At 42.0% G+C, this 26,321-nt stretch overlaps 1 protein-coding gene across 7 annotated transcripts in view; it reads left to right on the top strand.

Moving 5' to 3' along the window:
- Positions 1-26,321, top strand: part of RALYL (RALY RNA binding protein like) — a 675,637-nt gene that overhangs the window by 587,332 nt on the left and 61,984 nt on the right. For all 7 annotated transcript variants that reach the window (XM_075583013.1, XM_075583014.1, XM_075583012.1 and 4 more), the window contains one exon: positions 25,347-25,507. In XM_075583013.1, coding sequence (XP_075439128.1) covers positions 25,347-25,507 — 161 coding nt within the window. The remainder of the gene's footprint in view (positions 1-25,346; positions 25,508-26,321) is intronic.

The following is a 26,321-nucleotide window of genomic DNA, read 5'->3' as shown; positions in this document are numbered from 1 at the left end:
AGCCGGTTTCAGAAGAGGAAGGGGATGGGGCTGTAAATGGTTGCTATAGAAACAAAAAATGCTTGTTATATTATAATACATTAAAATGTCATTCAGAGTTTTAAAAAAAACAATTCTACAAGTATTTTCTCATCGTACAGAACTGATTTATTATTTTAAAATACACATGTAGGATATTGCTTGGTCTGCAGCTTTTAAATAGGTATGTGATGGTGAAGAGGTAGCCAGGCTCACTAATAAAGGTTAAGCCCGTTTTGGTTACCTCTGATCCATGTTTTGGGGGTCAGGAGTGTCAGTTCTTGGACCCAACTGTTGTAAAAGCGTTGCCTGTAATTATGCGACTCACCACTAGGGGTCCCTGCTTCAGCACAGGCCAGAAAGGTAAATGGGGCATAGGGATGTGAGGTGTCCCTGAAACAGTCATGGGGTCCCTAGGTTAATGGGGATACTCAGTAAAAGCCCAGGTCACACAGAACCAGTATAGAGGTTCTGGGGGGTACTAAAATCATCTATAAGGTTGTGAGGGGACTTTTAAAAGTCCAGGTGCACGGAGAGCAGGACAGCCGGCAAAGGGGGCGCAGGGGGAAAAGATTGCGCTCCCCTGCAGTAGAAGGTTCTGAATATAGTTTGGCATATTCTATCTAAGCAGAACAATTGGTGTACTATTTTCTTCCTATTGATGTCCAAAACAGTAATAGTGAAGTTATTGACAATATGTGCACATTTTCTTTGGCACCTGGACGCCTCTCAGATAAACTGCCTCCTGTAGTCTTAGAAGTAACATAGTACAAATGTTTCATATCCACCATTGTATACATAAATATAGGGCCTTTAATTCATCAGAGGCTAAACAGAAGATTAATTGAATATAAGTGTAAGGCACAGAAAGACAGACACCAGAAAAAGACAAGAGGAACAGGTAAAGGGGCTAGCAGAAACTCTACAGTAGTGTCTATAGTTGGAAAAGCTCATATGGTTAACCTCTCCACATCTCAATATATTTTTATTTTCGAGATACTCCCAATATTTAAGTAATAATCCCTGAAGAACAGGGCATTACTGGCCAATAATGCCCTGGCTGGAAGAGTGGAAGGCCCGAGGCGAAGCCGAGGGACTTTAACCCAGCCAGGGCATTATTGGCCAGTAATGCCCTGTTCTGAAGGGATTATTACTATTATAGGCTAAATGCAGGCTTTTTTCATAAAAAATAGACACTTTTGTAAAGATATATAACTCTGAACTACGCTTATGCACCTGTGTAGGAAAAAGAAGTAAAGTAGCAAATGAGAGGGGAGAGAGGTGGAGGGCGGAAGAGGTGAGTGGGGGGAGAAGAGAGGAGATGGGGGTGTGAAAAGAGAGGTGAGGGGGGGGTGAGAAGAGGTGAGGGAGGTCAGGGGGGAGGAGAATAGAGGTGGGGGGGGAGAAGAGAGGTGAGGGGGCAAGGAAGGAAGAAGGAGAGGCAAGGGTGGGGATTGAGGGAGGTGGTGGAGTAGGGGAGGTGAGGGGGGGGGGGCGGCAACCGGGAGGGGGAGGTGTTGAGGGGGTTAAGGGATGAGAAGAGGGGGGGATAGGTGGGTGAAGGGGAGAATGGAAAGAGAAGTGAGGGGGACAGTGATTTTAACTACAAACTAAAAAAAACAGATAAAAATGACTTTAGCAAAGGATGCAAGTGGTGGAAGAAATATTACTTTGTTGCAAGTAACAAAGTTAATAATTCGGAACCCACCAGCTTCTGACCGCATTAGCAGGGGAAGGAGAGGGTGGGCAAGGGGGGTAGAGTGAGAGAGCCTGCATGTGCTGTGTGAGAGTGCCTGCATGTGCTGTGTGAGAGTGCCTGCATGTGCTGTGTGAGAGAGCCTGTGTTGCTGTGCTGTGAGAGGAGAGGAACAGAGATGCCGTGCTCCCCCTGCATCTCTGAAAGGTGAGTAGGTAGGGTGCCAAAAAGTTCGGGCATTACTGAATGAATAATGACCGGAATTCTAACCAATCAGAGGGCAGGGATTTCAGTAATGCCCGGAATTTTACTGCTTTAGCCTATAATTATGAAAAAGAAAAAATGTGAACAAGCGTTAAAGATTAAAACACCAATGTGACAAGTAAAAATACAAAATATAATGGCTGCCTAGTAATACTGTCAGTACTAACAGAAAATACTTGGAAACAAAGAAAAAAACCTGGCGCCAAAAGTTCAATGGATAATCCTGTACTCCTCAGGGGATCAGCACACTTGCTTGACAGGCCATGTAGGGGAAAAAACACAAACAGACACAGATCATAGTGCAACTCTGCAGGGTTAAAACAGGTCTACACTACACATACAACATAGAGACTCCTAGTGACTATAAAAATACTATTTATTAAATAAAAAGAACTATGCCATAAAATGGTACGACAATCAGGAACACCGCTGGTCATCCAGGTGGGAAAAATCAGAGCCCTACTTACAAGCAGCAAGGCATAAGCTCGCAATGCAACATAGAGTCCTCTTGGTGCTGATGATATCTTAGCAGAGATGTTATTCTTGCTGCGCCGCGACTCTCGTGCAGACCCCCCCTTCAGGGGTTACCAGGAACAGTGACAGGCCCGCTCGTGGGGCACACAGCTCTACTCCACGTGAGGCCGCTCTCCTCACTTCCTCCTCCGGTTCCACAGGCTGTCTCTGCGCGCGAGTGTGCCCGTGCCCTTAAAGGGACCGTACGTGCGTCCTGTATGCCAAGGACTAACAGCTGCAATGAGGCTCCAAACCGAACCAAGTGTCCCAAAATATATATGAACACGTCTCAGGGTGTATCAGACTGTGAGCAAGGATCTGTTCCAGAGCTTCCAGCATCCCAGGGGTTAATAGCAGAAGCAGCAGAAGATCTGATTAAAAGACCATTGCATGCAAAGAAAGCAGCAGACACCTGTGATGTTGGGTTATCTCAGACTCCCACGCTGGGAGAAGTTAAAGAAATTACAGAGAATTCTGGAGAGCAGCAAAGCAAGAACCAAGAAACTGCTGCTTTCTTTGCATGCAATGGTCTTTTAATCAGATCTTCTGCTGCTTCTGCTATTAACCCCTGGGATGCTGGAAGCTCTGGAACAGATCCTTGCTCACAGTCTGATACACCCTGAGACATGTTTATATATATTTTGGGACACTTGGTTCGGTTTGGAGCCTCATTGCAGCTGTTAGTCCTTGGCATACAGGACGCACGTACTTTCCCTTTAAGGGCACGGGCACACTCGCGCGCGGACGTGCAGAGACAGCCTGTGGAACCGGAGGAGGAAGTGAGGAGAGCGGCCTCACGTGGAGTAGAGCTGTGTGCCTCACGAGCGGGCCTCCGTCACTGTTCCTGGTAACCCCTGAAGGGAGTGTCGCGGCGCAGCAAGAATAACATCTCTGCTAAGATATCATCAGCACCAAGAGGACTCTGTTGCATTGCGAGCTTATGCCTTGCTGCTTGTAAGTAGGGCTCTGATTTTTCCCACCTGGATGACCAGCGGTGTTCCTGATTGTCGTACCATTTTATGGCATAGTTCTTTTTATTTAATAAATAGTATTTTTATAGTCACTAGGAGTCTCTATGTTGTATGTGTAGTGTAGACCTGTTTTAACCCCTCAGAGTTGCACTATGATCTGTGTCTGTTTGTGTTTTTTCCCCTACATGGCCTGTCAAGCAAGTTTGCTGATCCCCTGAGGAGTACAGGATTATCCATTGAACTTTTGGCGCCAGGTTTTTTTCTTTTTTTAGCCTATAATTACCAATACTCTAACTGTCCTTGTGTGTTCTATTGGCATCAGGTGATTTCCCCCTGTTACTGTTTTTTTACACATACCCATCATTTCAAGAACTTCTATCAATAATTCCACTCCATTGCACCCAGCAACTCCAGATCGCCAAATTTGAGTACTATGGCAGGGAAACTCTGCAATAATTCCCTGGTAAGCACTATTCTAGTTTAATGAATGGCCCCCTTTATATCAGTGTGTGATTGACGCTTATTGCAGTACATCAGTTTATTTATGGTATTACTAGGTTGGTTTCATTAAACATTTATTGTTCTGTGTACTGTGTTATTATGAAAAATAGATGAATTCCAATTTACATAATAGAAATGATGGTGTAATAATGTTAACTCAATTCCTTTTCATTAAAAGTTGATGGGAATATTGAATTTTTAGCCATCTCACATCTCTATTTCAGATATGCAGCAACATTCTTTAATATTATTTGTATATAGCGCAATTTTGTACACCATGTTTATATTTAAGATCCAAACCACTTATATCAGTTTCAAAGTGTGTGTGTGTGTGTCCTTCAATCCTTCTGACGGCCTGAAAGCAGCAACAAGTGTTAAAGAATATGCATAATTGCACTTGTGCTGGTAGATTCAACCATACTATAAAAGCTTGAACAATATACAAAGCTAAAGTGGGAAAGGCATTTCCCAACATGCAGATGAAGCTGGCATGGCAAGTAAAGACGCAACCCTTAAATATGAAAGACACTGAAAAGTGATGGGCCTCATGCTGTGGTGGACGGCTATCCCGGGTTATGACAGCTTTCAGGAAGAAGACATGAAGGCAAAGGGTGTTCAGAATCCCCAAAAGTTGAACACCAGCTGTCATTCAAACCTTATACTGGACAACTACAACTGTCAAGCAACACTACTAGAACTGGAAGGCCAGTTTATAAAATAAAATGGGTTATTGTTGGTCTTAGTGAAGTCGTAAGAAAAGATAAAGGCTTTCCTGATCTCAAGAGGATACCGCATATTACAGAGGTTCAGAAAATGTGAAGATCAATGGAGTAGGCTTAATCATTAGCAACAAATTGAAAAGCACCTTGGTGCAATATGAAAGCTCATCAGGAAGATCAGCCAGAGCAATCGTACAGTTGACAAAGTGATACTGTATAAGGTTCAAGTTATCAGTGTATGCCCCAAAATCAGATCAAACAGATAATGAAGTGGAAGACCTATATCGTGAATTCAACCCACTTAACAAGTGAAATTGCCCCCTCAAGATAATTAGGGAAGATTTTAATGCTAAGCTAGTAGAAAGACAAAGCATTCATTGGAAAGAATGGTCACGGGTATGAACATTGATACTAATTTGATAGAATTAGCTCAATATGAAAACTGCTGTATCATGAATTAATTCTTTAAGAAGATTATAAGTAGATAATAACATGGTATGGACACAATAGAATCAATAATTAAATGGATTATATCCTAACTCTGGGAGGCGCACAATGTTTTCTGGGGGACAGAGGGCACAGCACTTACAGACCATGTCACTCAGAACACATAGGACCTTCCCTAACTCAAAAAGAACTTAAAGATCATCCCAAAACAACTGGGTAGGATCTGATTTGAGTTTACAGTAAAAATTAGTATCATGAAGCTTTCTAAGAGCCTCCAATTGGTAGTCTGCTGTGTCCTGCATAACAGCACCTCCCTTATCCACATTTTTTATAATATTCTTATTGAGTTTTAATGTGGTCTAACCCTTTTGCTCAATTTTGATTAAATTATGGAAAAGAGGATGTGAATCTGAAAAGCCTCAGTCCAGAAGCAACAAATCCTGTTCAACCAACTTCTCAAAAGTTGATGTATAATAGTCATAACATTATCAAATGGGAAAAAAATATATGGCTTGGAGTAAATATTGACACAGTCTTTCTGTTGTAGTCTAGGACCAGAACTTGTACAAATAAAATAGTGTATTCTACTACAGTAAAATCATATGTAATTTTGTGGTTTTTGTTGAGTTAAGGTATGCCGTTCTCGTTATTTTTATTGGTGAAAAAGCATGCGATAATTACGAAAATAAATGATGTTTGTGTGTTTAAAGTTTATACAGAATTCCACCTGACTGTGCAAATGAGATTACAATACCAAGCCAACATGTAGTAGTAATATGTTCTTGTATAGCGCTGCTTGTTTTACGTAGCGCTTTACAAAGACATTTTGCATGCACAGGTCCCTGCCCCGTGGAGCTTACAATTGATATTTTTGGTGCCTGAGGCACAAGGAGATAAAGTGACTTGCCCAAGATCACACGGAGTTGGACACCGGAAATTGAACCAGATTCCCCTGCTTCAAACTTCGTGCCAGCCAGTGTCTTTACTCGCTGAGCCACGCCTTCTCCCTGATCAAAACCCTGTCACCAACAATCTGTTTCAAAGAGGATAATCTGACTTGCTCTTAAACTGTGAGGAAATGCTTTTTTCCGAACCACAGTCCAATGCTGTAAAAGGTTATATGCAGAATGTAATGCATCCTATTTTGATATGGGCATCATTCAATATATCCCAAACTTCTCCTTTTCGCACTCCCCAAATTGCTCATTGATGTGAGTTGGTTAAAGTAGATACAGTGCATTAATACATTTACACAAACATTATTTTTTTTAAATGCCTCACTGAAGAGTTTATTCACTAAACTCTAATAGTTTTTGTACCAAACTTTTTTTTTTATTGGCAACAACATGTACAGAAATGGGTACAATGGTGTCATAGGCACATGACAATATAATTTCAGTGGATTCAACATGGTGTTGGCCAATAGGGTTTTCTTTTTAGTGCAAAGGGTGGGGGACAGAGGGAGGGCAGACAGACAAAGGAGGGGGAGGTTAGGGGGGAGTGGGATGGAAGGGGGGGGGGTCTCCGATCTCCTTCCGCCGTCGATCACTCCCCCCTGGTCTAGTGAAGGCCCAGACCCTGCAGTCCTATCCAGGGATCCCAAATACTCCAGAACTGAGGCATTTTTTTGTGGAGCATGGCAGTGAGTTTCTCCATAGACATTACTTCGTCTATCCTTCTGATTACTGTGCTTCTCGCGGGGGCTTTAGTCTGCTTCCAGGCCGCCACGACCAAGCATCTTTCCGCAGTCAGAATAGATGAGATCAATCTACTCAGTGGCGGGGGTAGGTCATCGATAGGTTTGCTCAGCACCAAGGTCAAAGGGTCCAGGGGAAAAGAATCCCAGTGGTCTCATGGAGAAGCATCTGGATCATTGCCCAGAACCTCTGGATCTCTGGACATGACCACCAAATATGGGCCATGTCGCCCCTTTGACCACATCCTCTCCAGCACAGGTCAGGCGTGCCGGGGAAGATCTGGCTCAGTCTAGCCCGGGTCGGGTATCTCTAATAGTTTTTAACAATATATGTTCTGTTTACTGTAATCGTAGTGTACTGTAGTATTGATTTGAGCTTGAGAATGTAACTCAACAGATCTTTAATGATTCTAGCTCCTATAACCGAAATGCAAAGAAGAGAACTCTAAGAGATCACTAAAGCACTGCGAGACAATATAAATACAGGTGGGGATACCAATTTAAGCTCCTGATTACACACAAGAGGACCATGCCAGTAAATACCATGGAGAAAGGTACATTGCTCCTGGTTACATTGGGCCTAATTACATCTGCAGTGGTAATACAGGGACCCCTCTACCTGGTCAAAGCATCGGAGGCACCACAGGATCTGGTCAACAACCAGGAAATGCCTGATCAAAACACATGTCCAGCCTTTGACTGTACCATGAAAACTCAACTGGACATTGGACTTTGGTCTGGTCTGGATCCCTGGTGGCTCCTGCCTAGTCAATAGAGACTTACAGGTGCCGTAGGCTAGTTTGGCACCCTATTTGATATGGAGAGGTATGGATACCAGATGGTCATTTCAGAAGAGGGTTATATATATTACTGTTCATTTTTGAGATTGTTTTCCCCATCCCTGGCGGTTTTTTTTTACCTATCCTGAAGATATATACAGAGTGTTACTGCAATATTATCTGTATTTTATTTTTATTTTTTTAACCAACCCCATAGCAAAATAAAAATGTATATGTAATTTTTTTTTTAATAGTGGGGAGGGGGGAGATTGATATTAGAACCATGTGGTTTCTTATGGCAATGTTTATTAAAGATGCAAATAGTCTGTAACTCACAATGTTCTTGTGGGCTCGACCCTGTGTATCCCATTGGCCCCATTGGACTCCGTTCTCCCCTCTCCCCTCTCCCCCCTCCTATCCAGTTTCCTTCCAGGGATGCTATTTCCAAGCCCAAACGCGCAGAGGATTTCATTGCTTCCCCCTAGCCTTTTTTTTGTGTGTCTTCTTTCTCTCCCCCCTTCCGCCCCCCCATCTGGTCTCATAGCAGGTGACATTTTTTTTTTTTTTTTTTTACCTTTCAATGGTGGGATTGTATTATTCCTCTGTGCCATGTAAAAGAAGTTGCAATTGTGATTCATAAGAGACTTCACTATTTGGCAGCCCAGACAACTGCATCTGTGATAAATATGTTAGAAATAACCAGTTGGATCTTACGCTGACCTCAACAGTGTGTATGCCCCTAATGAAGGCCAATCAAAGTTTTTCACAAAACTCTTAAAGAAATTGTCTGTAGTCAAAAAGGATCATGTGCTGATGGAGGTGGATTTTAATGCAGTTCTTGACAATAAGCTGGATAGATTCTGTCTCCTCTTTGGGACAGCCGAGGTCACAATGGCAACATACCAAAAATGTTATTAGATTACTTAGGCCTGGGACATTGCCAGTTCAGCCGCACTGAGCTGCGTTCCTGCTCTGCCTTGCCTGGTCAAAATTGAGCTTTTTCCTGGCAGTGAGCGCGCTCTGGGGGCAGGGCGGAGGCGGAGTGGAGGCGTGTCAGGGAGCGGGAGGCGGGGCTAGTCCCTCGCTCCCATTGGATGCTCACATCGCTTCCCCGAGTGGCAAATTTGAAACTTGCCTGTCTCGGCAAAGTTTCTGAGCCTCCGCACGCATCAGCACGCATGCGGAATAGCTGCGCTGATGACAGATGCAGGGGGTTAGTGCATCTGCTCAGCCCGGCTCAGCGAGGCTGAAGCTAATATGTCCCAGGCCTTATGGAGCATGTCGTGATTGATACTTGGAGATTTACCAACTCCATAATGAAAGGATTTACTTTCTGCTTCTCAGAAAACAAACCCGCACATTGGTATGATCATAACGAGTTCCTCCTTTTCTAAAAATATTATATCACAGATGAAATGAATGACGTGGTTGGATCATGCACCAGTCGTCACGAGATTTTTTTTTTTTCTTTTTTTTTTTTTTTTCTTTCTGTTGCTTAACTGAACAAACCTAGCTGGAGAATAAATTAATCTCTGCTAATGATCCCAGAAATTGCCATAGCCATAGAAATAGAACTATTGAATTACTTTGAGATAAATCATTCAGAGTGAGTCTTGTTTCCAACAGTCTGTGAGGCACATAAAGCAGTGCAACCCATAGAAAAAAAAGCTACAATCACGCACTAACGAAGACTTTGAAATATTTTGACGCAATACATAAAAAGTAATTAAGCCCAAAGATATATAAAACAATTATTAATCTAAAAGGTCAATTTAATATTCTGCTCTCAAAGCACAGAAAGGAAATTGCTAAGCCAGAAGTTTTACCATAAGGAAAAAAACTGCCGGGCTCTTAGCCAATAAATTGAGGGATAGGAAAACCTCTCATAATATTGCTTCAGATCCAGACAGGGCTTCGTTTTTTTTTTTTACAGGCTATCAAAATGAGTGAGGAATTTGCTAATTACTACTCCCTCTATAATTTCACTAAAACACATATAGTAGCCAGCAGAGATTCGATTCGAGAAAGATTGAAGATTATTTTAAAGATTGCAGTCTTCACAAACTTGATGACAATGCGTTACCAGCCTTGAATACTGTGGCATTTCAGAAGTAGCTCTGGCCCTCAGTTGGCTAAAGCTAACATTAAAGTCTGCTAAGGGTTAGTCTCTCTTCAGAGTTTTCGTCCCCTATCTAACAGTGCCCAAGGTCATGCAGTAGCTGCAAAGGCAAATACGATCTTATCTCGCATTAAATGGGGAATGGATGCTAGGGAAGTAAACATAATTGTGCCTCTCTAAAAAAGCATTAGTAAGACCACACCTTGAATATTGAGTACAGTTTTGGGCACCACTCCATAGAAAAGACATGATGGAACTTCAAAAAGTGCAGAGAATTAATAAAGGGGATGGATAATCTGATTTGAGGAGAGGCTATCTAAATTAGATTGGTTTACATTAGAAAAGAGGCAGATATAACTATATACAAATATATATATATTCCGGGACAATTCATGGAGCTTTCAAAAGCACTATTCATCCCACGGGCAGTACAAAGGACTCGGGGCCATCCCTTAAGGTTGGAGGGAAGGAGATTTCACCAGCAGCAAAGGAAAGGGTTATTTACAGTAAAGGCAGTTAAAATGTGAAATTCATGACCCATGGAGACTGCTGGTAGATACAATAGAGATCTTTTTTGGGAATAAAGGTATATAGGGATATACATATAAGTAAATGGATCCAGTGAGAAATCTGATTTGGCAATATTTGGAGTCAGGAAGGAATTTATTTCCCCCTTATGAGTTACTATCATTAGATGATGATCCACTGGGGTTTTTGTTTGTCTTCCTCTGGATCAATGTACTGGAAGTACAAATACTGTATAGGATACATTTCGTCTAAATTTAGCATAGGTTGAACTTTATGGACGTATATGTCTTTTTTTTTTTTTCAACCTCCCCTACGACGTAACTTATGTAAAACTTTTAAAACTACCCTGAATGGTGCACATTTTCAAGATCGCACTACCAGGGCAAACATAGTGATTTTAACAAGGAGGGCAAATATCACAACTATTGTGCCAGTTATAGACCAAAATCCTTGTTAAACTCAGTCCTAAAGATATTTGCCCAAATTATATCCATCTTGACAAAGGTCCTAGAGCGGACCGAAACATTGATCCCACAATAAAACCACCACTTTTATTTTCTATGAACATTTTTTATTTATATGACACCCACTCGCTGTGGATACCATGGCACCCGGGGCAGTTATATGGGACTAACCACCAGACTACATTGAGTGTTAGTAGAGTTGACACATCTGGATCATGTGGGATTTGTACCCCATAGGCAAGCTCTAGGCCAGTGGTGGCCAACTTTTTTTTTTTCAGGCTTGCCAAAAAATGGGCACAAAGTTTTCGGCAGGCCGATGTCTTACTGCCCCCTATATCCGGTTTTAATTAATAGCTAATAGCTAAATCTAAACTAAATAACTCCAAAAGTAAACAAGGATAATAAAACATTAAAATATTACACTTTTTATTGAAGAGAAGAAAAATCCTAATTTTAAAGAAGAATCTGAATGTAAAATGTCTCGCAGCTATTTCTGAACTTGCATGTCGGTTAACCATTTCTCAATATTAATATTGATTTTTGAAGTTGATCACATGAGCTTCTGTCAATACAGTACCATACTTATGTAATCTTTCATGGTAACCTCATATTTTCTACATTTTTATATCACAAATCCTTTATGAATTTCTTCTCCCACACTCGATATAACTAGTTTTACGTAATTAGGTCTACTGTATACTTACGTTTAACAAAGTTCATTGCCGAAAATGTCTGCTCACAAAACAAATATGGTGAATAACTGGAATGTCACATTTATCTGATTTTTTTGTTGTTGTTTTTAATTGTTAAAGAAATTGTTAAAATTGTGTTTATTTTCAAAATGTATTTTAATATTCATAAACTTCCCCGGTCGTGTTTTTTTAATTTTAAGGATTTCGAATTGTTCCTTTTTGTCATTCGATTTTTCTTTTTTGCTCCATCACAAGGGCCATTCCAAATGCCATCAAGTGGTACAGGTTTGTTAGCCCTACTCTAGACAATACCAGGCACACAATATATAATATCTATCACATCAACAATAAGTCCCTTCTATAGTCCTTTCTCTGGATGCAGAGAAGGCAGTCAACAAGATTAGTTGGCCCTTTATGCTCAAGACACTTAAAACCTATGGCTTCAGAGGTAAAGAAAAAATTATGCGGTCAAAGCATTGTAGCACAACCCATCAACAACTGTTCTGCTGAATGGCCTATCTTTAAAGCCCTTTTCTTTTCGTAATGGTACTAGAAAGGGCTGCCTGCTTTCTCTATTGATCTTTGCCTTAATTATCGAACCACTCTCAGCGAAAATCTATGCTAATGAAAATATTAAAGAAATTTGGGTTTAACTCCCAAGACTGCAAGTTATCGCTGTTTGCAGACGACATCTTGCTGACACTAACCAGGTCGTTGACTCCTCTACCTAATATTTGTTTCAGGAACTCCAATTATGGAAATCTCTCTGGATATAAAATACCTGTAAGTCAAAAGGTCTAGATTTTCACATTAAAAAAAAAAAAAAAAAAACAACATGGAATTACGTCATTTTTATTTTTAATGACAGACGAATAGCCTAAAATGTTGGAATATTAATATTACTAAAACATACCACCAGCTATACCAGGCCTATTTCCCTCCCTTCTTTCTAAACTGAAGAATGGTATGGAGGACCGTACTTGTACCCAATTTTGTGGTTGGGAGGGATAGCCTCAATAAGTGTATGTATATCTTATCTATATAGCCCCATCTGTGTAAATAGCGCTTCACAGCAGTAATACATGTGACATAATATAACACATAATGGGAATAAGTGCTTCAGATATAAAAGTAACATTAGGAAAAGGAGTCCATGCCCTGAAGAGCGTACAATCTAAGTGGTAAGTAGGAAATACATACAGAGACAGGGAAGGGTGTTCTGGTAAGTGCGTCTGCAAGGGGTCAAGATCCATGTTTGAGGTGTATAGTATCAGCCACGGAGCTACCCATATGCTTTGTTTAAAGTGGTGTTTTTTAAGATGTAATGTCAGAGGGCGCAAATTGGAAAGGAGTTCATGTGAAATGAAAAGTGGAGAAAGGAGAGATGGAGATATATGAATGAAGTTAGAGGAATAATGAAGCTGGTAGAAAGAAATGTGTATTGTGGAAAGAAGTATGGTCACACTATTAGACTCAACATGAAAGACCTAGGACCCTTTCTGGACTTGGAGAGTGGGAAGAAATTTGGGAACTCACAGACAAATCTTCAACCTCTCTCTTTATCTAAGAAAATGCATATAAATTGTATGTTTCTGCAGAAACGAAGGGTAGATGGAAGTAGGGAGAGAGAGAGAGAGCTAGAGAGAGAGCACTAGAGAGAGAGAGAGCACTAGAGAGAGAGAGAGCACTAGAGAGAGAGAGAGCACTAGAGAGAGAGAGAGCACTAGAGAGAGAGAGAGAGCACTAGAGAGAGAGAGAGAGCACGAGAGCTAGAGAGAGAGCACGAGAGCTAGAGAGAGAGAGAGAGAGAGAGAGCTAGAGAGAGAGCTTGATTAGATGATGGCCAAAGAGAGGAAAAGGGGAAATCGAGAAGTCTGAGAATGAAAAGTTTAGTGAAAACCAGGTCCAGGTAGTGGCCATCCTTGTGGCTGCACTCCATTGGTGAAGGCCAAAAGACGGGGTTAGCGAGAGGAAGTGGGAAGCAAAGGGGTCATCAATATGGCAATTGACGTGCCCAAGGAGAAGAACAGGGAGTCTGAGGAGAAGGAGAGCCAGGATTCAGAGTGAAAGGGAAAGACTGAGGGGGATTGAGTAGAGGTTGTTGGGCGATAGATGATTGAAACATGTATAGGGAGAGGAGAAAAAAGCTGGACAAGGTAAGCCTCAAAGGACGAAAAGGAAAGATGGAGGAATTGGAATGGTTCGTTAACTGCAGATTGATGAGGAGGCGCCTCGCGTTTCTTTTATAGGTGGTACCTGGTATCAACTAAGCTTAATTAAATATATCCAGAGGTCTCCTCCCTGCGTTGCTGGGGAGAATATGACCAGACTGATACTTGTCTGGTGGTCCTGTCCTAAAATAGAAAAAATGTGGGAAAGCATATTTTCATAAAAGACCTTTTAGAGGTGGCTTCTCCATAGGACTCCCAACATAATTTACTCAAGTGTTTAGGGGATTGATAGATTCTCTGGCACTAATGAAGCATACATTGAATGGTTCAAAATAGCTAATAAATGGGAGGAAACCACTTCCTCTCTGTAGATGAAGTAGTAAATACAGTATGACATTCGATGTCTATGAAAAATCGTTATATATGGGGCACACAATTTAAAAAAAAATTAATTTTATTTATAGCAAAGTGTGGGAAAGTTTGCGCCATGCTCTTTCTGGGGACCCCTCGGTTCCTGATTTACTTACATAATGAAGGGATTTATGAAAAGGGATTTAAATGGATGTGCACTAGGGAACTGTAACCAATAACGTTGTAACATCCTACTGGTCCAAGATGTGTCATTTTGTTTTTCAGGAGCGAGATTTAAATCCGGTAACTTCGCTAGTATATATCTCGGGAACTTGGGGGTCTCTAGAACTGAAAATAGTGCAGTTGCGCTTGTGGGGGGGGGGGGGATGCACCTGGTTCCTATCCTGTAAAGCAGGGGTGAGCAAACTTTTTATGCCAAGCCCCCCTTTTCATCCAGGAAATTTCTCGCCCCCCCCCCCCCCCCCTGCCTGATGTAATCAGAATCACATGACGTCAGCGCACGTGAGCTGGTTCAGCCAATGAGGGCGCACCAGCTTTGTGACGCGTCCGCCACTAGTCTTACAATCTCCTGCAGCCAAGTTTACAAATCGCTTGGACTGCAGGCGTGCGCGCAGGCAGTATACTGATATTGGATCACTGTTTATTTTATTGTTTGCTGGCATCTGGTAATATGTTTTTTTCTGGTGCACAAAGGCAATACATTTGAGGGGGCATTCATCCACCTCTTTGCTACATCCCTTCCCTCTCCCGCTCCCCTTTTTTTCCTTCTCCCATTTGCTTTCCCAAGTGTCATCCACTCCTACCTACCAGTTTTATGTATTATTTATTTATTCCTGTTTTAAATGTAGCCCAGGGATCAGGGACCCCCATAACCAAAACTCAAGGGGGGTACTGATGAATCTCCCCTGCTGATCATTACTCCGAAGTGACCCCCCTGACCCAAAGAAGAAACCTCAGCCCCCCAAAACTCATCCTCCCAAGCCCCTCAATTCTGCCATCTCTGCCTGACCTTCATCCCTGTGTTTAGCCATTGTCTCTCCTTCCCCCCAGTGTCTCTCTCACCCTCCCCCCAGTGTCTCTCTCCCCTTCCCCCAGTGTCTCTCTCTCGCCTTCCCCCCAGTGTCTCTCTCACCTTCCCCCCAGTGTCTCTCTCTCACCTTCCCTCCAGTGTCTCTCACCTTCCCCCCAGTGTCTCTCTCCCCCTCCCCCAATGTCTCCCACCGCTATCTCTCTTCCCCTCCCCCCAATATGTCTCCCACCTCTCCATGGCTCTCTCCCCCCCTCCCCCCAATATGTCTCCCACCTCTCCATGGCTCTCTCCCCCCCTCCCCCCAATATGTCTCCCACCTCTCCATGGCTCTCTTTCTCTCCCCCTCCCCTCAATATGTCTCCCACCTCTACACACACAACACACAAATACTTACTTTCACTTTTAAGCCTGCTTCAGTCCCCCATGTACGCTGAAAACTGGGACAGGAGGAGGAGGGGCCGTCTGTGTGCAGAGAGAAGCCCCGCCCCCGCAGCAAGGCATACATCACACAGAAGCAGCCTCTGCACGGAGCTTCTGGTCGCCCTTGCACAGCTCTGCCCGCCCCCACGGAACCCGCGCACCCCCTAAATAATCGTGCGCACCGCTGCTGTAAAGAACAGTGGAAGTAGTGGCATTGTTGCTTTAAGAACAAGTATTCATAAGATTTTACAATATTACAGCAGCAAGTCCCGGCTGCAATTTGGGAATTAATTTCATCAACATGAATTTCCAAAGTCTTTGTACATTCTGTTCATTTCTAGTCACTGTGCAATTTGCTGATAGCAGTTATCTAGATACTATGTAATTAAATTGACAGGATTTAAATTCATGCATTATTTTTTGTAGCATAAATGATCAATTTCCATCTCTAAAATCTATTCCTTCATTGTATAAAGGAACATTCTTTCATAAAATCAGTAATCTCAATTTACATTCTGTTTCCTAAAGTTTTTGGCAATTCCCTATAATCCTCACTCCTGCATTACATCCGCCCTCATCTGTGGAAAGCAACGTTATAAGCAATTGTTTTTCCCCTATCAAAATAACTGTGACACTATACAGTATACGGATATATTTTCCAGCTTGTGCTTCTTGGCTCCACACCATGACACTCAGAGATGTATCGCACCACTGCCCCTGTAATGCTGTATTCCCAATGCAGGAGAAACAATTCAATGAATAGTGCTGATCTCATTTTGTAGCATGGGGAAGACACAGAGACGCAGCCTATTAAATAGGGGTCTCGGGTCTCCAGTAAGAATATTTGTGTTGACTTTCCGCTGTACAACAATGGTCGCCCTGAAGAGCAATTCTAAAGAGGAAATGGCCACACAATACAGTCTTTCAAGTCTTCATTAGTTTGGGGGAAAGTAGCAATATATGCTCTCACTCAGCACAGTTTTTGTTGTTGTTGATATATTATCCCGTTGTGCAACAAAACAATGAATCCTGCAAAACAAACATTGCAAATGTATTTTTAGACGTAAACATTAACAAATTTAAACGGCATAAAATGTTCAACCAACATTAGTAATTTAGGCTGCTGCAAAGAGGAGGGATAATTATAAGGCAGGTCGGTTAATGGCGACCACAGGCCCCTCCCATATCGCTTTTAATGAGCCTCCAGCTCCATTGCTCACTTCCCCTTCCTGCTGCATCATACTGTTGCCCAAACTCCTAATCTCCAGTAGCATTCTAAATTTATCCAGGCTTCTCCCTCCTCCTTCACTCCTATTTCCCCTGCACCCTGTCCACCTGTGCTACTTGCCTCCGATTCCTTCTTTTGCGTGTCTTTTTAGCGCCTCTGTGGCGCCTAGCTATCCTCCCGGTCTTTTCCGTAAAATCCGTCCAGCAGCCCTCTTGGTTTCATTTATCCAGACTACCCCCTTGCTCCCACCACTCGCCCAATACCAGTGACCCTCCTGTGCTGGAGACAGGCACTTCCTTGTCACCCTCGTCCCCTTTTGCCTAGCAGCTGTCTCACCCAGCGACAGAGCTCTGCCCCCTCCTACTCTTATACTTCAGCTGACAGAGCTGTGCACCACTTTCACGTCAGCTGTCCCTCCCCTTGCCTAGCAGCTGCTCCAGTTCTTCTGGTGTGAGCAAATCAAGCCACCTCCAATGCAGCATCACCAACCAGGGTCCAGAAGGGCCAGCTGCATGCCAACCCCGCCCTCCCTCCCTCTATTTTCTTGAGCCAGGTCAGTCAATTTAATTGCTGGGCATTAATTCCGTTTTACTTCCCTTCATTAGGTTCAATAGCATTTCAAGTTCAGTTACTTTCATTAGGGTCTAGATCAGCGGTGCACAAACTGGGGGGCCCCGAGACTTTTCTGGGGCAGGGGCAGGGGCGTGGTGTTTACAAAGGCCCTGCGCTGAGAGCGAGAGGCCTCTGTAAACTTAATTACCGGGCTCTTGTAATTAGTGTCTCTGACAACGCGGCGTCAAATGACGCCCGTTGCCATGGAGATGTGATGTCAAATGAAGCCACGTGTGGCGTGACGTCACATGACCGCGCAGCGTCAGTTGATGCATCATTGAACGCGAGGGGGGGTGCGACCAAGGAGGGAGCAGGTGGGGGGGCGTAGGCGCAGGGAGTTTGCACACAGCTTGTCTAGCCAACAGCCTTCAGCGACCTACAGTAATCATGCATTAAACGTATTCTGCCTCCAAGCACACCAATTTATCTCTAATGTTCTTGCTCCCAGCACCAGGAAAGATTACTCTACCACCTTGACCGAATTCAGGAACTTATCATCTCTTGTTTAAAACCAACTACTCATCCTTTTTCCATGGCAGTATTATCAGATTATCGCCCAGGCTCATCGAGCTTTACTTATCCCTTATCTAACATCTCACAATCTCTCATCCCGACAGACCTAGTGAAACTCTTTAAATTACTAAAAGGCTTAGAAAAATCCTCTCTGCCAGTTCCAAATCATCACGTTCTAATAAAAAGTTCACTTTTATTAAGTCCTCTACCTCCTAGCTACATGTCCCTTGGATCCAGGGACTAATCTTGTCATTACAGGAATCCATTTGGTATTCTATGGTTTCCTGAGGTCTTGAGAGTTTACCACCGCCTCTAAATTGACCACCCATTTTACCAAATCAAATCTAGTCAACCTCAAATACTGCCAACTTGGTCTGTCATCATTCCCTACTACCCGATGCCTGACCAACAGTGCCCGGTAGAAGCTTTCAACCTCCTGCATTCTCACCTACCTCAACTATAACTGAACAGACCTCTCCTTATTGCTCACTGACCGCTGACAACTAAGGGCGCGCTTATAGTGCCGGCAACGCGACGTCGCCCGAAAACAAATTTGATTTTTCAAGGGCTGTCGCGTCACGTGACGACCCTTGAACAAATCAAATTGCCGGAATTCCGCGACCCCGCCGCCCGGCGTGTCACCAATGACGGCACTATAGGCACGGCCTAAAGCATTTGTATCCTTTCTAAGAAATTTTCTACTCCAGTTCAGCCTTAATCCCTTTTCTTTTTTTAGTCCACTCCTTCAGAATCGACAGTCTCTGCGAGAACTAAAGGTTCATCTCACATCGAGAAACTGGACAGGTTTCCTCCATAGGTTTTTACCTCCTTTATGCTGGAAAATACCTAACCCATACCTCAAGTTAAGTCTATTCCCATTTTGAATCACGTTGTCCCTGAGGAGCATCGTTGCACCATTACATCCTACTCCACCTACTGTAGGCCACACACACACAATTATAAGGCCTGCGATTGTGGGGATGACCATAGACTCTCCCTTGCTGCTGCAACATCCTTACATTCCTCCTCCATTTTAAACATCTCTTCTCCTTGGGTGGACCTGCTTTTCAGGTCTAACCCATATGTATCCCACGTCAAAATGTCTATGCCCGTCCTGAGACACCATTCCTCCAAGTCGTATTATTCCTCCCAAGGTTGCTGATTTCTCTCAAGTTGCACTATTCCTCCTGAATTGCTCTATTTCTCCACCTATCGTAGGTCACATTAACTTTTCTTTTACTTGTATAGTGCTGCAACATATATAGCATTGTATTGTATGTCTTTATTTATATAGCGCCATTAATGTACATAGCGCTTCACAGCAGTAATATATGTGACAATCATAAATATCAAATAATATAAATAACACATGAAGGGGAGAAGTGCTTCAGACATAAAAGTAACATTTAGGAAAAGGAGTCCCTACTCCGAAGAGCTTACAATCTAATTTGTTGTAGGCAGAACGTACAGAGACGGTAGGAGGGCGTTCTGGTAAGTGTGTCTGCAAGGGCCAAGGTTAATCTATGAGGTGTTAATTATCAGCCATGGAGCTACTCATATGCTTCCTTAAGCAAGTGGGTCTTACATGTGGATAAAGAGGGTGCTAGTCGGATATTGAGGGGAAGGGCATTCCAGAGGTGTTGGGCAGTCAGTCAGTGTTAAGGGTTTAAGGCAGGGGAGAGGCTTTAGATACAAAAGGGGTAGACAGAAGAAATCCTTGAGCAGACAGCAAGAGTAGGGATGGTGTATAGCGAGAAATTAGGGAGGAGCAGAAGAGTTTAAAGCTTTTAAAGTGAGGAGCAGAATTGAGTGTATGGTACGGGATTTGATAGGAAGCCAGGAGAATGATTTCAGCAGGGAAGACACAGATTTCGGAAAGAGTAGAGTGATTCTGGCAGCAGCATTTAGGATAGATTGTAGGGCAGACAGGTGAGAGGCAGGAAGGCCAGACAGTTGGTACTGTCACTTTTTTTTAAGATTAGTTTACTTAACGCTTTTGATTTTTCTTCCTGCTTGCCCAAGTCTCTGACTGCACGTTCAGTTCTGTGCTTCCACTAACTTTCTGTGATTGACTGTCTTTTTTTTTAATTTTATTTTTTTATATATAAACAAACTAAAGTTTTCAACTAGTTTTTCAGATAGTTGTTAAGATATTATAGCAATAGGAACATTATACACACACTGATAGCAGCAGAGCAAACTGTCTCAAACGCATTCATACACTGATAAACATAGACCATAAACTGACAGTTCTTACAGTCACTCTCACAGACTGACTGACTGATTTCTCCTAAAACAACCCAGCTTTGGGAGTCTCAAAAGGCATTTTGGGAAACTTGGCATATCTAGTATTTACAAGTTTTCTGTAGGCCAGTCTGTCTGCTCTTATCTCTCGCTGTGTACTTGCACACCTGCAGGGCTCTTCTCAAAGCTGTTTTCTTTCTGTTCCACACACGTCTACAGCTTTGTCGCACTTGAAATCTTCTTCCTTTGGAACTGTTATTCTTACTATGACCAGGATACACTATGTCTAAAGGTCAGAAGTAATATTTACAGTTGGATATAATAATCTGTTTGCCAGTACCAAGCTCAGCACTTTAGATGTAATCTTTGCAATGATTAAAAAATGCCATTATCACATCCTTTTTTGCTGCTAATTATGTTGCCAATGCTGCCCAGCTTCCGACTGGTTTCGTACACTGATTGCCTATTTACTTCAGTCTAAAATTGCATGAAACAATGTACAATATTACATGCAACTAACTTCTCAGGGTTTAGTTCAAGGGTAGCCAATTCCAGTTCTCAAGTGCCACTAAACAGGTCAGGTTTTCAGGATATCCCTGCTTCAGCTCAGATGGCTCAATCAGTGACTGAATCAAAACCTGACCTGTTGGTGGCTCTTGTGGACTGGAGTTGGCCACCTGTGGTTTAGTTCATTCATTATTGCAGAAGAAATGAGCATCAACAGAGTTAGTTGAGTCTAACGAGGAATCACTTAACTCTAAAATATATACAATAGTCAACTATAGAAAGGAATTGGATTGACTGCTTTTCCCAAATAATGACACATGAATCGATTTAAACAATGGGAACATAGGTTTCAGAAACTGAATAAAGAAAAAGTAATGTTAATTCCCTGTACTCACATTATATTCCATCAAACCTTTAAAATAAAATCCAAACAGTATATGGCACTGGTCCAGATTCTTAGGGCTGTCATATGTCAATCAAACAATACATGCCGTACATTGCATGAGTGGGTTCAGTTTTTCTGCTGCACGCAAAAGCTTCTACAGTATAAGCAAAAATGTTTAACATTTATATAAGAAGTTGGACTTAATCTTGATGTGCTTGTCTCTGCATTTATAGCCATGATTATTATTATTACTTTTTTTATACTAACAGCTTTAACGGCTCTCATGGTTTCAGTGTAAAAGAGCAAGATACCTAGTCAGACAAATAATTTGGTGTAACGATCAGACTCTGGAAACTGCCATTAACGTAATGCTAAACCAATGATTTTAAACATACATTATAATGTATCATTCCCTCACTAAGTTCTTTGTGTCTCCATTTCCAAAATATCACCAGGATACACCCTTTTCTCTCTCATCATGCAGCTACAATCCTAATTCACTCACTCATCTTGTCTCACCGTGACCACAGCAACCGTCTTCTAGTTCGCATTTGCATTTTCCGCCTGTCACAACTCCAATCCATCTAAAACGCTGCTACCAGACTAATCTCCCTTACTCACTGCTTCACTTCTGCTGCTCCACTATGCAAATCCCTACACTGGCTTCCCATTGCTTAGAATGAAATGTAAAACCCTAGCTCTGACTTACAAAGCTCTCAACAGCTCCGCTCCCCTTACATCTCCGCACTCGTCCCCAAATATATCCCTAAGCGCCCCCTATGTTCTGTCCATGACATCCACCTCTCCTCCTGCCTTCCTACTGCCACTCACTCCAGCCTACATGACTTTTCCCCCGCTGCATCCTCTCTGGAATTTTCTAACATGTACTATCAGACATTCCCACAGCTTTCAGACATTAAAAATTCCCAGAAAAATTACCTTTTTAAGGATGCGTATCCAGCATACCTCTAGCATCCAACCCCCCCCATCCCCTCTCCAACCCTATTGGCACCAGCTGTGTGGCTGAACCAATCACCGTGCTATTTCACACCCCCTTACATCCACACCCTCAAACCTTAAAGGGATCAGTTGTGTGGCTGGACCATACTCCATGCTGAGGCGTACTCCATCCCACAGTGAGCAGACTCTTTACCTTTGGTTCAACATTGCCCCTCATTCCCCCTATATACTTTAAGCTCTCATGAGCAGGGCCCTCATTACATTTTGTATCAGTACTAGTTTGTCCTTATTTGGTAAGTAAGTCTGTTTATCATTTAAATCTTTCTGTAACCCCATTGTACCGCGCTGCGGAATATGTTGGCATTTTACAAATGATAATCAATGCATCACAGTACTCGCACTTGTTTTGCCTTGCATGCACCAGTAAATGATTTAATGAGACGTTTCATGAGGTGTTGTATGAGTTAAATTTTACATTTCGTAAATATCAAGTTCTGCATCTTGGTCCATCATTTTTCAGATGAGTCAACAGATGAGATGATACAACAATAGATGTAATAGGAAATCCTTGACATGTCAAAGCTCACGTTTTGGGAGTTTCATCTAGTATAAACATTAAAGTGTGATGTGAGTTTTTGCCATCAATAGCTCACAACAGAAATTAGTTCAGATGTAGGTGCATTTTATATTGCTGAATATGCCTGTTGTCCTCTACATGTACTGTGGTAGACTATATGATGCATAAGTTAAAAAATCAATTATGCTTCTTAAAACCAAGTTACTCTACTGTACATTCAAAAATCCTCAGTCTTTAGTGTCAGAGTCTATAATATGTGCTATAGAATGATGCAATCTTAGAAGAAATGTTTGGAATATCAATCGGCACACTACTAAGGTTTCATCTAGGGAAAGAAAGATTCATCTTGATGCTCCTTTATATCTAGTTTCAGGAGGCAACAGTATGTATTCTAATTATGTGTTAAGTATTATGTATTAATACTGGCTCAACAACCGCATGTGGTAGCAAATAGCAAGAAAATCAAACTGAGCTTTAGTTTGTGCTTGGGCATACGAAATACCTTGTGCAGGCTGCATGTAAAATGAAAAGTAATCCGTCTTGATTTTAGTTTGCACTTGCATATTACACAATGTGTAACAACTCTGTTTAGAGGGAAGTTTTACTTTTGTTTTAGAAATATTGTAAATAGCTCAGGAAGTGCAGTGCACGTGCAGTGCAAAATCAGTCGCCTTTAATGGCAAAAGAGTAGGCAGACATCAGGAAAGACCATAAATATCAGGAAGGATCATAAAATATAAAAACAAAATTATTGTGCTAGATGGAATAAATCCCTGTATGTCTTTTGAAATAAGAGGAAAATAATAATTAATACTGATGGACTGCTACGGAGGATTACCTGCATAATACATAGGCTCAAACAAATGGACAAACTTAACCTAATAAATTACATAAAATGTCTGCTAATAACCACTGATATAAATAACTATTTAGATAGGGATATAGTTAAAACCACAACTATTGGCTAGTATCGTGTGTGTGTGTGTGTGTGTGTGTGTGTGTGTGTGTGTGTGTGTGTGTGTGTGTGTGTGTGTGTGTGTGTGTGTGTGTGTGTGTGTGTGTGTTTTTTCTGCTTGCTTCACCAATTCACTTGATCACCAGTCCTCTTAACTGTCTATACCTCGGGAAAAAAACAAAACAAAAGAGTGCAAAAACAGACCTCAACCTTTATAGAACACTTAAAATCATAACCGTGAGATAGACAACTGGCCTTAAAATTACAATAACCTTGAATTATCCCTTAGAATGGAGATTCGTCAGAAGCTTGGAAGATTGGCTTCGGTTTTTTTTCTTCCATCTTGCTCCACGAGGTTTGGACACTCGGGGGACAAACTTCTGAGCGTGAGATTGCTATTCCAAGTGATAATTCAATTTCTTTTAATTTATATGTGATTTATTTTTCTCGCGTTTATGCTTCTAGTGTTCTATAAGGGTGGTCTGTTTTTGTGCTCGTTTGTTTTTTTTCTGACTTAAACATGTAGGCATCACAAGACCATTTATATATTGTACATCACAGTGCCATCTTTATATTAACCATGTCACTGAAATTCCTGTCCTCCAACTACAGGGAAAAGGGAGACCAAAAAGCGCACCAGCACAAACGGAGCAGGAAAAAACCAGAACAAAAAAATGATTAAAAGGGCACTTTAATGTGGCAAAAGACCCATGCGACGTTCGAAATGCATTTTTTTGTTCTGGTTTTTTCCTGCTCCGTTTGTGCTGGTGCGCTTTTTGGTCTCCCTTTTCCCTGTATTGCATTGAGTAGCTGCACAGCTTGCCTGCCTGCCCTACCAGGATGTGAGTATTTGCATATTTTTCAGGGGAACCTGCCAATGAGACATATGGTGAGTGGGTTGCACCACACACCACCTGTCTTCAGGAGGATAGTACCCATTATATGACACAATAGGTACTATATCAATTGTTAGTACCCTGGTACAGTGGTCTGGCTTATTATCATTTTGAGATATACCTGCATTTGAGCGCTTCAGCTATTTTCCATACTGTCCTCCAACTATACAGTTGTAGGACAAGAAGTTGTGATGTGGTTTCGCTAAAGATGGCGCTTTGTATATAAATGGTCCTGTGATGCTAATTTGTTGAAAACGAATGAATTTCTTTTTCTCATGGCGCCTACTGTACTTTTTAAAATTTTATTTTGATTTCATCCCCCCCCCCCCTCCCAACTGTTTGAGTATTTTTCATGGGATAAAAAAAATTAGCGATTTTAGGCGTTCATTAAATTGCATCATATAGCCACTTCTAATTTTCAACATATTGGGAAGGTGGGGGGGGGGGGGGGGGGGGAGTTGGGGTTGGGTTTAAGTATGGGGGGCAGAAATGTAATATGTTAAGGAGAAGAAAATCATATAAATAAAAGTACTTCTGGACCCATCAGCGCACCTGTAGCTCTGTTACAACTTGTATAAAGAACCAGTGGCCAAAATTTGCATTTCCTGCCTACTCTTTTGCAATTAAAGGTGACTGATTTTTGCACTGCAAGTATGCTTGAAATATATTTTTCCCTTATGCTAAAACTGTGAATCTCTCTTTGTGTGTGCTGTTCTCCTATCTCTTCTTTTGCCTGTATGTGGAGTGTACCACACGTACAGGAGATACATGCACCTTTGGAAATTTGTCTAATGTTCCCCTTGCTCTCTGGTGATATCTGGGAATTAACCCCTTATTAAATGTTCAGTTATGGAAATAGTACAGATGTAGCAGGGAGTGAGGCACTTGCTGTCTTGTTAGCCCTGCCTCTTCTTTCACACGCGGCTAATGTATTTAGAATGGTGGTTGCTCCAGCTGACGCGTTTTGTCCCATTGCAACGCGCCAGCAGGAGCAGTAATGGCTGCTATGTCTGTATTTGAAAATAGTATTTGACAAATAGAATATAATTCCCATTGTATTGATTTACAGGTTGTTTGACTATCATGGACGGGTTCCAGCTCCCCCCCGTGCAGTGATCCCACTGAAACGTCCCCGTATGGCTGTGCCAGCAACTCGCAGAGGCAAAGGAGTTTTTTCTATGAAAGGAGGATCCAGATCTGCCTCAACTGGTACCCCTTCTGGGCCAAAATGTGAGTGCTTTTCACTAGTTTATTTTGCTTTTCGTAAAGCCAACAAACTACACCCTATTATAATTAAGTTCAAGTAATAGGGACTCAAAATTAGTAGTACTGTAGCCAACATATATTAGACATTGGTGTAAACTTAAATTCTATGAAAATAATAAGTATCTATACCAGGGGTGCGCAAAGTGGGGGGGCGCGCAGATTATTCTGGGGGACAACACAGCATCAAATGACTTTGCGGGGTCATGCGACGTGCGCGTCGTCATAGCAATTCGCATCAAATTACGCCTCGGGGTCACATGACCCTCCCCCTCCCCCCCCCCCCGCACGTCATTTGACACTAGATATTAGGTAAGGTAGGCGCGAGCATAAGGGCAGGCGGGGGAGGGGGCACAGCACTGAAAGTTTGCGCACCCCTGATCTATACAATACTTGTACTATTAAAGCACAAGGAAGAAAAAGTTATGTATTTCCCTATACACACATTTTATTCCATCAACTCTTTTTTTTAAAAACAAGAGGAATGGGGAGATTATTTCAAAAGTAACCCCATTACCTTTAAAAACAGAAGTGCAACGGCGGTGTGTCAATCAAACAATCAAACTCTTGTTTTTCTAGTTTCAAAAGTAGTCGTTTTCCGTTACGCCTAACACTATCACACTTTGACAACTGATTCCAACATGCAAGGTTTTCTTTTAGTTTATTTTTCAAGAATGATTTGTTTCTTGCTTTTGTAAAAAAAAAATATTTTTGACTTATCTATACTTTATGCAATAAATATTTGTTTTTATTTGTTACATATAAATCTATTAAGATGTAT

This window comes from Ascaphus truei, chromosome 2 (genome assembly GCF_040206685.1).
Source record: "Ascaphus truei isolate aAscTru1 chromosome 2, aAscTru1.hap1, whole genome shotgun sequence".
Classification (NCBI taxonomy): Eukaryota; Metazoa; Chordata; class Amphibia; order Anura; family Ascaphidae; genus Ascaphus; species Ascaphus truei.
This window is presented reverse-complemented; position numbering and strand designations above follow the sequence as displayed.